Genomic DNA, 11,761 nt, shown 5'->3' on the forward strand with positions numbered 1-11,761 from the left:
CCCCCCCCCTTTTTTAGAGGAGAATTATCTTAACTGGATGGAAAGAATGGAATGCTGATTTGATAATAGGTTAACTTATCCTTAATTTTATTCCCACTACCTCCTAAAATATCCCACAAACTGTTGAGTTTCTTTTTCTAAATTCTTTTAGAGAATCTTGGAACTTGTAAAAATTCTGACCTCTTACTATTTGACAACGGGGGGGGGGGATGACGTAAGTACGGTTAAGCAGCAACTGTCAGTAGAAACAAAGCTTGCATAATGTAAGAGGCTTTGGTTCATGGCCGTGTTATTCCCTAAAGCATAGCTGAAAAATTTCGCAAGAATATGAAGTTTATGCAAAGTAAACACTCTAAAAACATTCTCTTACTCAGACTCATAGAGGGTCCATTACATATCAAAAGGTCAGAATAAACACAACTTTAATGGATCGTTTCCACTTAATAATAGTTGAGTACTTTATTTTGACTGTTGTACTCAACAAATGATTAGTTTTAAAGAATGTACTTAAGTGTAAGTCTACAGCAGTTTTTCTTTCCAAATATGCACACTTGAACATTTTAATAGTAGCTTTAAAAAAACTACCTCTCACCCCAAAGTTATGGACTATTTGACGAAATACGTCTTTGAAACAAAGTGAGTAAATGAATACTCTGTGTAGTAAGGACTATGTGGAATGGGGATTGAATGAACAGAACACTAAAATCAAATTCAAATTTATCCATATACCATAGAACCGCTCTAAAAACAAAGTAATTGACATTTCTCTGAATTCTACTTGGCAAGATCCCACCTCGCTTCTTCTGGCCACAGACATTTTGTTCCAAAAAGTACTAAGGCATATTCTTAAAGAGTAGCACCTCTGGCTTTAGAGCAGGCTGCCTGAATTCAAATCCCCACTCTTCCAATAAATAGTTATGTGGCCTTAGGCAAGTTATGTAACCTCTCTGTACATCCGTTTCTTCACCTGTATAGAGTTGGGGGTGGATAAAGAAAAAACCCGCCCTATGATGTTGTTATAAGGGGTAAATGAATTAATATAAAACAAGACCTGGCGTGTAGAAACATCGAAAGAATGATATTCATGTTACCTATCATTATGGTGATCTTGTATCAGTCAGCTATTACTGTGTAACGTAATGTGTAATGTAATCATACACACCCTAAAACTCTGTGGTTTCAAACAATAATGACTTATTCTTACCCATGTATTCACGAGTCAGTTAGTTTCGAGTGGGCTCAGTTGGGCTTGACTCCAAGCTACAGGTTAAGTGCAGGTCTGTTCCCTGTGTCTCTCATCCCTGTAATTTCATTTAGTCTGTATAACTTATACTCAGATTTAAAACAGGAGCAGGGACCAACCATGCCTTTTACAGGGGTACCAGTGACACCAAAAAGTTAAAAGATTTGGTCAAGCTTAAATACTAGGTAAGGTTGCATAAGCCTCTGGTCTCCTGACTCTCAGCCCAACATCCTTTCCGTCATGTCAGCCCTTATCCTTATGAGTTCTATCGTTAATGGACAGCTTTGCTAAAGTCACTACCATAAAGGACAATGCAGACTATAGAAATTATTATCTAAAAATATTATATGTGTTATGGTTCTTTCTCTCTTCTAGCTCTTTGAGATATCAGTGCCTTTGACTTCAGTACCGGAATTAGTGCCTGTTAAAGTTGCCAACCATACAGGTTGTAAGTGCTTGCCCACTGCTCCCCGCCATCCATACTCCATTATCAGAAGATCCATCCAGATCCCAGAAGAAGATCAGTAAGCACTTCTTGTATTCCGTTATGCTTGTTCTTGCCTTTGCTGAAGTTGTAGGTGGAGAACACTTCATTAATTAGGTGTTAGATGTACATTGACGTAGGACCAAAAACTCAGTGGTTATGAACTTACCCATCTACTTACAGATACCTTTGTTCATTTTAAAAATTATTTTTATTTTTTATTTCTTAGAGAGCGTGTGCACATGTGATCAGGGGGTGGTGGGGTGAGAGGGGCAGAGGGAGAGGGTGAGAGAGAATCTTAAGCAGGCTCCATGCCCAGCGCAGAGCCTGACGTGGGGCTCGATCTCACCACCTGAGATCATGACCTGAGCTGAAATCACGAGTCAGACACTTAACCAGCTGAGCCACCCAGGTGCCCCTAGACACCTTTGTTCTTCTTCTCCTTCTTCTTCTTTTTTTTAGGATTTATTTATTTATTTTAAAGAGAGAGCAAGCACAGGGCAGGGGAGGAGCAGACGGCTTGGGAGAGAAATTCAAGCAGACTCCAAGCTGAGCATAGAGCCCCACGCAGGGCTTGATTTCACGACCCTGAGACCACGACCTGAGCCTAAAACAAGAGTCAGACGCTTAACCGACTGAACCACCCAGATGCCCTGAAACCTTTGTTCTTAATATGCATAGTCCAGTGCAGTTGTATGAGTCTACTCCGGCCTCAACTTTGGCACATGTCCCTATTCCGAACAAGCATTACATGAAACTCATTTCTGGCTGTTTATCCTTTTAAGTCCCAAAATGAAGGGGGGGGAGGTCCCCAAAGTCGCTGAGAGCGGCTGGTGACTTTTCTGACTTTCCTCTTAAGAGTACCAAATGGGGGGCGCCTGGGTGGCACAGCGGTTAGAGCGTCTGCCTTTGGCTCAGGGCGTGATCCCGGCGTTATGGGATCGAGCCCCACATCAGGCTCTTCTGCTGTGAGCCTGCTTCTTTCTCTCCCACTCCCCCTGCTTGTGTTCCCTCTCTCGCTGGCTGTCTCTATCTCTGTCAAATAAATAAATAAAATCTTAAAAAAAAACAAAAAGAAAATGGGCAAAGGATATTTTAAAAAAAAAGAGTACCAAATGGAAAAGTCTTATTTTAAATTAAAATGGCTTAACATTCATTTGACTTTGAAATTTCTTGAGAGTAGTCTGTGGTTCTTTATGAGACAAATTAGGACACCCTGGTGCCCTGAAATCAAAGGTAAGAATCACTTATTTGGGAGGAAAAAAAGAATTTCATATAGAGAAACGAAGGGCAAATGCCAGTGAATGAAAACCTAAAGTAACTAAGTTAGCTACTTAGATCTTGCAGAAGGAGAGCAGTAAATGTACTGGGTGAGTGGCTGCTTACTGCCAGTTATCTCCAAGCCAAGAAGACACTTGTATCGCTCTCAAGCCAAAAAGAAAGCTCTTATGAAAAGAACATTTATCCTCAAGTTGTTCCAGCTGTCCTTCAGTGTTCTTATCTCCATTTTATTTTATTTTATTTTTTTAAAAGATTTTATTTATTTGTTTGACAGAGAGAGACAGCGAGAGAGGGAACACAGGCAAGGGGATTGTAAGAGGGAGAAGCAAGCTTCCCTCCGAGCACGGAGCCCGATGCAGGGCTCAATCCAAGGACCCTGGGATCATGAGCTGAGCCGAAGGCTATTGCTTAACGGCTGAGCCACCCAGGCACTCCCCATTTTATTTTATTTTTAAAGATTTATTTATTTATTTGAGAGGGAGAGAGAGTGCATTGCATGGCGCGGGGGGAGGGGCAGAAGGAGAGAGAGAATTTTAGGCAGGCTGCATGCCCAGCATGGAACCTGACATGGGGCTCAATCTCATGACCCTGAGATCATGACCTGACCCAAAATCCGGAGTCGGATGCTCAAACGACTGAGCCACCCAGTCACCCCTTATCTCCATTTTGAAGAAGGTAGTGCTTAACAGCTCTGTCAGGACTATGTTTACTTTTGGTTAATAAGCTCTGTTGACAGCTAATTTGCACAGTTTTAACAGCAATCTTCTTAAAAAGATTACAACTGTCCAAAATTACAGTTTAGTTTCCAAATAGAATATCTGTACTTACAGAATTACTATCTAATAACATGCAGTTCATAAATATGGATTAAGCTCCTTAAACCTTCACTGTTCTCCACTCAGAAATGTATTCAACATTTTTTTAAAAAATGCCCCAAAGGTATGATTGCCCTTGAAAGATTTTAAATCTGGTTCATTGTTTTCTTTTCCTAGCTGTTCCCATTCCAAGAAACTCTGTCCTATTGACATGCTGTGGGATAACGACAAATGTAAATGTGTTTTACAGGAGGAGAATCCACTTGTTGGAATGGAAGGTAATGATAACAGTAAAGAAATAATAATAGTAATCATAAAAATAACAATTGTAACTAACATCTACTGAGTGCTTACTATGATCAGGCAATGTTGTAAGCCTTTTAGATGCATTAACTCATTTCATCCTCACAACCATCCATAATGTACTATTATCCCTTTTTTTACAATGACAAAATGGACACACCAAGATGTCTAGTCATTTTCTCCAGATTACTTATCTAAGAGTGATCGAAGCAGTAATGTTCCAGAACCTTCTCTGCTCTCATTACACAGGCAGTCTACCAATGCATGACTCTGCTTTTTAATCTTAAAAGCCCAGTGATTAGAGCATCCCACAACATCGGATTTGAAAGGCAATTGTAGCCTTTCATGAAAGCCACTTCAGAACTAAACACTAGTCAACCACAATTTACTAATTGATTTGTATAAAAGTCTCACAGGAACATAAAGTCATTTTAGACTTGTTGGTTTCTTTCAACAGTGGCATGTGAAAACAGGCCAGTTATTTGAGAAAAAAAAAGGAGGGAGTAGGAGAAAACTTTTTCTGAAACTAGGGCAAAGTAAAAGCAAAACATGGCTAGCTATTGGGCTAAGAGAAGTTGGGAACCAAATGTCATCACGGCTCAGAAGTTGTAATGCTGTGATGTTTGGTGATGACTCTGGCTGAAAATGAATGCATTGTTAAAATTTATTTCCCAGAGGACAGGACAGGATTCCACTGAAAAAAAGCACAAGGAGTCATGCACTTTGAAACTTGCTTGTTTTAAACAATGACCTACAAGCAAGACTCTGTAAGGACTAAACTCTATGGAACGCTGTTCTAGAAACCATAAATTAACATTCTACTTTCTAGACTTCTGTCTCTCCGCTTCCTTCTACATGTTTTCCTGAAAGCTCATGCGGGTGTTGAATGTCATCTCCATCCTTCCCACCAAGTGTCCAGATCATCCTCTGCTAGAATATACCTCACTCATGGAGAAGCCTGCCACCCACCAAGGCAGCCCAGTCACCCCGGGCACATTCTTGTTGGATAGTAAACTATATTGACCCTCAGTCTCTCTCTCCAGAAAGGCCTGTTCAATGCAATGACAGTGAGAGTCAATATGTAACTTACATTTTGTAGTACTCACATTAAGAAGGTCAAAAGGAACAAGTAAATTGAATCTTTATATATCTTATTGAATCTAACATATCAAAATAGGATCATTTCAACATGCGACCAATATACAATTCATAAAAGAGACATCCTGCGGAGGGACTCAGCTGGTGTACGTGTGTGCTGAGGGTGGGGAGAGTGGGGGGAAAGGAGAGAAGTGCTCTGAGCAGGGGAAACATGAGTGCTCAGGACTGGAAGTGAGAGAAGGTAGCATGTCAGGGTGCTAAAAAAAAAAAAAAGTTCAGCATGGTGGGAACATAATGGGAAGGGACTGGGTAGATGTGCGAGAGGAAGCTGGAGAGGTTCACAGGGGACCTTGGGCATCTTGTCCCAGAGACTGGATGTGACGCTAAGGGCAAAGGGAAACCCCTCAACTGGTTCAAGCAGGAGAGTGATAGCACCGATTAGAATTTTTTTAAAAGATTGATTTATTTTAGAGTGAAAAAGTGTGCGCGTGCACGCATGCGTGGACCCGCACATGAGTTGGGGAGAGAGACTCTTCAAGCAGACTTCCTGCTGAGCACGGAGCCCAAAGGGAGCTCTATCTCATGACCCAAGAGATCACAAACCATGAGCTGAAACTAAGAGTTGGACACTTAACCGACCGAGCCGCCCAGGGCGACCCATGGCAGCACCAATTTGAATTTTAACACAATCAACCAGCGACAGGGTAGAAGAGGATGTGTTGGCCCAGGGCAGGGATGGAGGCAGGGGACTTTTGGGGAAGTTGTAGCAGTGATGGAAGTGAGAGGCGTGGGGTAGCTAGGTCACAGTCACTGCTCCAGCGGCCTCATGAAACTGATGACATACACTGAGTTTACTCTTCACTGAACACCCTTTTGACACGAGTGGCTGTTAAGGCAACTGCCTTTTCTACATCTACAATGACTTCTCTTCCTTGAATGAGCACATTCGGGCTAGTGAATCCAAGACCAGTTTAATTTCATCTCTTTGGGTTCAGCTCATAGCTTTAAAGTGTTTCAACAAACAATACCAAAAAAGAAAAATCGGGGAGTCCCCATTTTATATTTTAAATTCAAGATACCCACAACTTCAAGAATTTATTTGGAAAAAAATCCGTGAGCTTATTGATAAAAATGATGAATGAAACAAGGCTGGGAACAGAACTCATGGCATTCCATCATCAACCTCCCTAGGACTGAAATCACTATACAATACTTCAGGGTATCACCCTTAGCTAGTTGCTGCTTCACTCAGTTCTCCTACACCCAATATCTGTTACTTTTTTTTTTTTTTTAAGTAATCTCTACACCAGAGTGGAACTCGAGCTCGTGACCCCGAGATCAAGAGTCACATGCTCTACCACCTGAGCCAGCCAGGTGCCCCAGTCTCTGTTACTTTTAATTAATGCCTGTAGGGATCGAAGCCGGCCTCTGCAACTACCTTGCTGTAGCTCAGCAAACACCTAGTGGACTCTGTTTCCCCAAAACCACCCAAGGGCATTGATGCTCCCTGAAGTGGTGTGAATGAATCTCTACCGCCACCTAGTGAGTCATGCAAGTATTTTAAGAGTTACTTCACTATCCTTTAAGAAGCCATTCGTTTTGTTGTTTTCCTTTTCGTTTTTATTTTAATTCCAATATAGTTAACACATACTGTTAGAGTAGTTTCAGGTACACAATATTGTGATTCAGCAATTCTGTTGAATTCCACATCACCTCGAGCTCATCACAACTAGTGCCCTCCTTAATCCCCGTCACCTAGTTCCCCTATCCCCCCACCCACCTCCCCTCTGGTACCCATCAGTTTGTTCTCCAGAGTTAAGAGTCTGGTTCTCGGTTTGTCTCGCTCCCTCTTTTTCCCCCTTTGCTCGTTTGTTTTGTTTCTTAAATTCCACATGAGTGAAATCATATGGTATTTGTCTTTCTCTGACTGACTGATTTCACTTAGCAGTATACTCTCTAGCTCCATTCATGTCATTGTGCAGGGCAAAGTTTCATTCTTTTTTTATGGCTGAATAATAGTCCACTTCTTCTTTATCCATTTATCAACCAATGGGCAATTCCAGACTTCAAGTTATATTACAAAGCTGTAGTCATCAAAACAGTATGTACTGACACAAAAATAGATACACAGATCAATGGAACAGAATAGAAAACCCAAAAATGAACCCACGAATATATGGTCAATTAATCTTTGACAAAGCAGGAAAGAATATCCAGTGGGAACAATCTATCCTCATTTTGCCCCAAAGTGGCATATGCCTCTTTGGCATATGGCTTACAAAGCTCACCTTTTTCCTCTTCACACAATTCCAAGAATCTTCCCAGATCTAGCCTTCCAACACCCTTTCCACATGGTTCCTTGAATATCATCAACCACAGAGCAGTTAAAACTATGAGATTAGACAACATGAGATTGCCATTTTGATGTACTGTCAGTGGTCAGATATTGACAAGAACATACGGTTTAACCCAGTGTCTTGGAACAATGGATGGGATTCTTCAGAGTCTTCATACGCCAGCCTGTTTCAGGACCCTTTTATTACAGCAGATGACCTCCACGTTTATCATGTGCCTATTTTATGTCAGAATGATGAGATCTGATTCCTATAACCTTCAGCATTTTTTAATTCACAGAGGAAATAGACAAATGTAAGCAGTGCAAGAAAGGATAGGATGAGAATATGCACAGGGTAAGGGCACTTGGCTAAACTTGTAGCAGTTGGGAAAGATACCTGGGGATAAAGATGACGGGCAGGGAGAAGGGCAAGGCCAAAAGCATGGGGCTGAGAGATGCTGGCATATCAGGGGAACAAAAAGTAGTATAATTTGGTATGGATGGAACATAAGATATATATGAAGGGGGGAGGGAGAGAGGTGAGTCTGGGAGGTTAATAAGATCTGATTCATGGAGGGTCTCATATGAATTGGTGGGAAAATAGTCTTTTATTGGAAACCTTTTAAGGAACTTAAAGCAGTAGAGCGATGTGATTAGATTTGCATTTGATAATATTGTGGAAAATGGACTGAAGGGATAAAAGTTGTGATGGTAAGATCCGTGACAGCTGTCTACACAAAAAAATATAAGGACACTGACTCAGCTGAGGTGGTGGCAGTGTTGATGGAAATGATAGAACAAATTCAGGATGGCAGACCCAGGTGGACAAAGCGATGAGACCCAATATGGCAGGAGAGTCGGGAGTGATGGCACCATTCCCCAAATGAGACAGATTTGGAGAGAAGCAGGTTTGGGGAAGAAACTAACCATGTACTTGCCTCCAGAACCTTCAAGAATGCTCAAGTGTCACAGTCGAGTTCTTCCCAAGTTTCTATCTCTTCTATTTCCTGTACTGAATGTCAACTTGATGATTGGAATTGGACACGGAGTAGTAGTTACGCAATTGTTGTGTACACTTTCTAGAAGAAATAGCTGTCAACTCAGTGTGTCAAAAACCACTCAGACCCTCCTCTCAGCTGAACATATTCTTCCAACAGATGTCTGTGGAATCAAAGTTTATCATCACCGTTGTGTCTGTTGTAACAGCCTTGTGATCTGTGGTGAGGAAGTACATCACTGTTTCTATCCACACCCTGGAAGGTCTAAGGTGTATTTCTCTCATGCGGATACTTCCCTTCCTCCCTCCTTGTAATCTCCATCTAAAAACTAGGAAGGCCCAGACTCATAATTCTTAGCTATCCTATGTTTTATTACTAATACTTGGTTGTGAACGTTTGCATTTTGTAACAGGTCACCAACCTAAAAATCTCTTTAAAAATCTTATCAAAAATATTCAGCTTATAATCTATTTCTCACAAACTTAAGAGAACACATGAATTCGGTGTTCGTATTATGAAATCAGAGGTGACCATCCTTCACCGCGTGAACAGATGAGGAGCAAACGTCTACAGGAAAGGAGATCAGGAGGATCCACGTTATTTTTAGAATAACGGAAATCACACAGCCGACTTCGATGCCACGCTACCCATGCTGCAGCCATTCGAGCCACCCTTTTCTGTTTCCATTTAGACCACTCTCATCTCCAGGAACTGGCTCTCTGTGGGCCGCACATGAAGTTTGACGAAGATCGTTGTGAGTGTGTCTGTAAAACACTGTGTCCCAGAGATCTCATCCAGCACCCCGAAAACTGCAGTTGCATGGAGTGCAGAGAGAGCCTGGAGAGCTGCTGCCGGAAGCACAAGATATTTCATGCAGACACCTGCAGGTCAAAGGCATTTTCATTTTCACCTTCATTTGACCCGTTGACATTGAATGTGAATGTCCTTTCGATTTGGTGAGATTCCTTCTTAAAGCAGTGTTTGCAGTGCCCAAGCCCCTTTTTGGCATAGTAAAACAGGGGTTTGGCAACTAACGAAGTGAGAGTATTTAGAGTGATGATTAATTGTGGAAGCAAGACAGTCCTGGGGCGCCTGGGTGGCTGAACTGGCAACCAAGCGGCTGACTCTTTGTTTCAGCTCAGGTCCTGATCTCAGGGTCCTGGGATCGAGCCCCGTGTCAGTCTCTGCGCTCAGTGGGATGTCTGCTTGAGACTCTCTCTCTCCCCCTCTGCCCCTCCACTCCCCTCTCTCAAATAAAGAAATAAATCTTAAAAAAAAAAAAAAGAAAAAATCCTGCCAGCTATTGTTGGGTATGGATCTTCAGCAAAAACTTCATTGATAAGATTTAAACAATTATCTGAGGGGGTGAGTTGCAGATCAGCAGGACTCTTTGGTTCGATATCTCTCGATACATGTCCACCTATGTTTGTTTGTTTTTTCATAGAGGAAGGGGCTGGCACTGGATTTATATAGCAAGAAATTTATTGATAACTAGAACCCTTACAGGTTACCGTTTGGGTTTTCATAGATTTTGCATCCATGTGGAATAACCATTCAGGATTTTATACTGACATTTTCAATACGTATCTGGAAAATTCACTTGGAAAACGTAATCCAGGCGGAACAGAGTTAGTTCTTTGGATGTAGTCCTTGATTCCGAATTCTCATGTTTATTTTCTTTTGCAACAGCTGTGAGGACAGATGTCCCTTTCACACCAGAACGTGTGCAAATGGAAAACCAGCATGTGCAAAGCATTGCCGCTTTCCAAAGGAGAAGAGGGCTGCCTGTGGGCTCCACGGTCAAGAAAATCCTTGACTCCACTTTGTCCCTAAGCTCCCCATCCCTGACGTTTTAAACAGCATGCTGCTTTGCCAAGTTACTGTCACTTTTTTTTTTCCAGGTACTAGGAAAAAAATCCGTTTTGCCCAGTCCCACAGTGAATCCAGACTCCCCTTCCATTACACACCAGCTGAGCAACCCTGGTTCACTGACAGATGTCTTCCAACTAAAGATACCCCTGCACACTGAGAACGGAGAGGAGGGAGCCTGTGTAAACCTTTTGTGGGGTTTTTTGGTTTTGGTTTTTGGTTTTTTGGGTTTTTTTGTTTGTTTGTTTGTTTTGCTTGGTTTGGTTTGGTTTGGTGAATGAAAAAGGTCTGATCATCCTAGAATCAGAGGGGCCATATGATTGCTAACTCAAAGCCCATGAGGCAATTTTATAGTCTCCAAGTCCTTTGCTAATGCAACTCTCTCGTGAATGATTCTGACTCTTTATTATGCAGATTTTGATTTGTAGGACCAGCACTGGTTTTCCGATTACTGTCCAGCTTGTAGTTTTGAGTTTAGCGAACTACTGTCTGTTGTTTCATATTTAAGTGTATTTAAAGAAAATAAACACCATTATTCAGGCCATGGAATTTTGTGTTATTTAATACGGTATCACTCTACATTTTATGCCACAGGCAAAAACATGTTTTAAAGAGAGAAAGGAATTGAGAAGGGGGAGGGATGGGGAGAGCCATGGATACAACAAAACTTGATGGCAGTTTGGGGAAGACCAGGGAGTAGTTCTCAGAAAGTTTAGGATTCTAAATGAGGTTAAGCACCTGCCTTTGGCTCAGATCATGATCCTGGGGTCTTGAGATCCAGCCCCATGTCTGTTTTGGGATCAAGCCGTCATCTGTCCATCTGGCTCCCTGCTCAGCGGGAAGTCTGCTTCTCCCTCTGCCCATCCCCCCCCCCCACTCATGCTCGCACTCTCTCTCTCCTAGATAAATAACATCTTTAAAAATAACTAAATAAATGAGGTTAAGCAAATGTGACCCAAGAATCAGGTTAAAATCTATCTTTCCTTTGAGATCCAATTTGACTTCACTTGACCCGCATCTCATGATGGAGGATAGCCCACTGATACCCTGTTGTCTTTGAAAGCTTGCGTCTTCTGGCCGCCTCCAGCTCCAACTTTGTGCGCTCATTCTCTGGTCGTTCACATCTCCCTTCTCGTGGCCAAGCGATTCTTCTCCCTGTCCCATGGCCACCCGGGAATGAAGCATGGACCTCTTCCCTTGCTTTTTTTCCAGAACACTCCAACAAATACTTTTTGGATAGCACAGGCTTTACTGAAAGTTTGGTAGACCCGAGGGAGTTAGACAGCATTAGCAAAATGAAGGCAGCTCTACGAATATTAAGTGTCTTAGCAAATT

At 42.0% G+C, this 11,761-nt stretch overlaps 1 protein-coding gene across 3 annotated transcripts in view; it reads left to right on the forward strand.

The window, feature by feature from the left end:
- The window catches only part of VEGFD (vascular endothelial growth factor D), a 37,571-nt gene extending 26,601 nt beyond the window's left edge, over window positions 1-10,970 (forward strand). For 2 of the 3 annotated variants that reach the window (XM_040634145.1, XM_040634150.1), the window contains exons 4-7: window positions 1,619-1,767; window positions 4,001-4,101; window positions 9,249-9,444; window positions 10,247-10,970. In XM_040634145.1, the coding sequence (XP_040490079.1) occupies window positions 1,619-1,767; window positions 4,001-4,101; window positions 9,249-9,444; window positions 10,247-10,373 (573 nt within the window). In that variant the 3' untranslated portion in view covers window positions 10,374-10,970. The remainder of the gene's footprint in view (window positions 1-1,618; window positions 1,768-4,000; window positions 4,102-9,248; window positions 9,445-10,246) is intronic. The other variant, XM_040634154.1, reaches the window with a different exon arrangement.
- Window positions 10,971-11,761: the final 791 nt, after the last annotated feature.

Source organism: Ursus maritimus, assembly GCF_017311325.1.
Source record: "Ursus maritimus isolate PB19 chromosome X unlocalized genomic scaffold, ASM1731132v1 scaffold_X1, whole genome shotgun sequence".
NCBI lineage: Eukaryota > Metazoa > Chordata > Mammalia > Carnivora > Ursidae > Ursus > Ursus maritimus.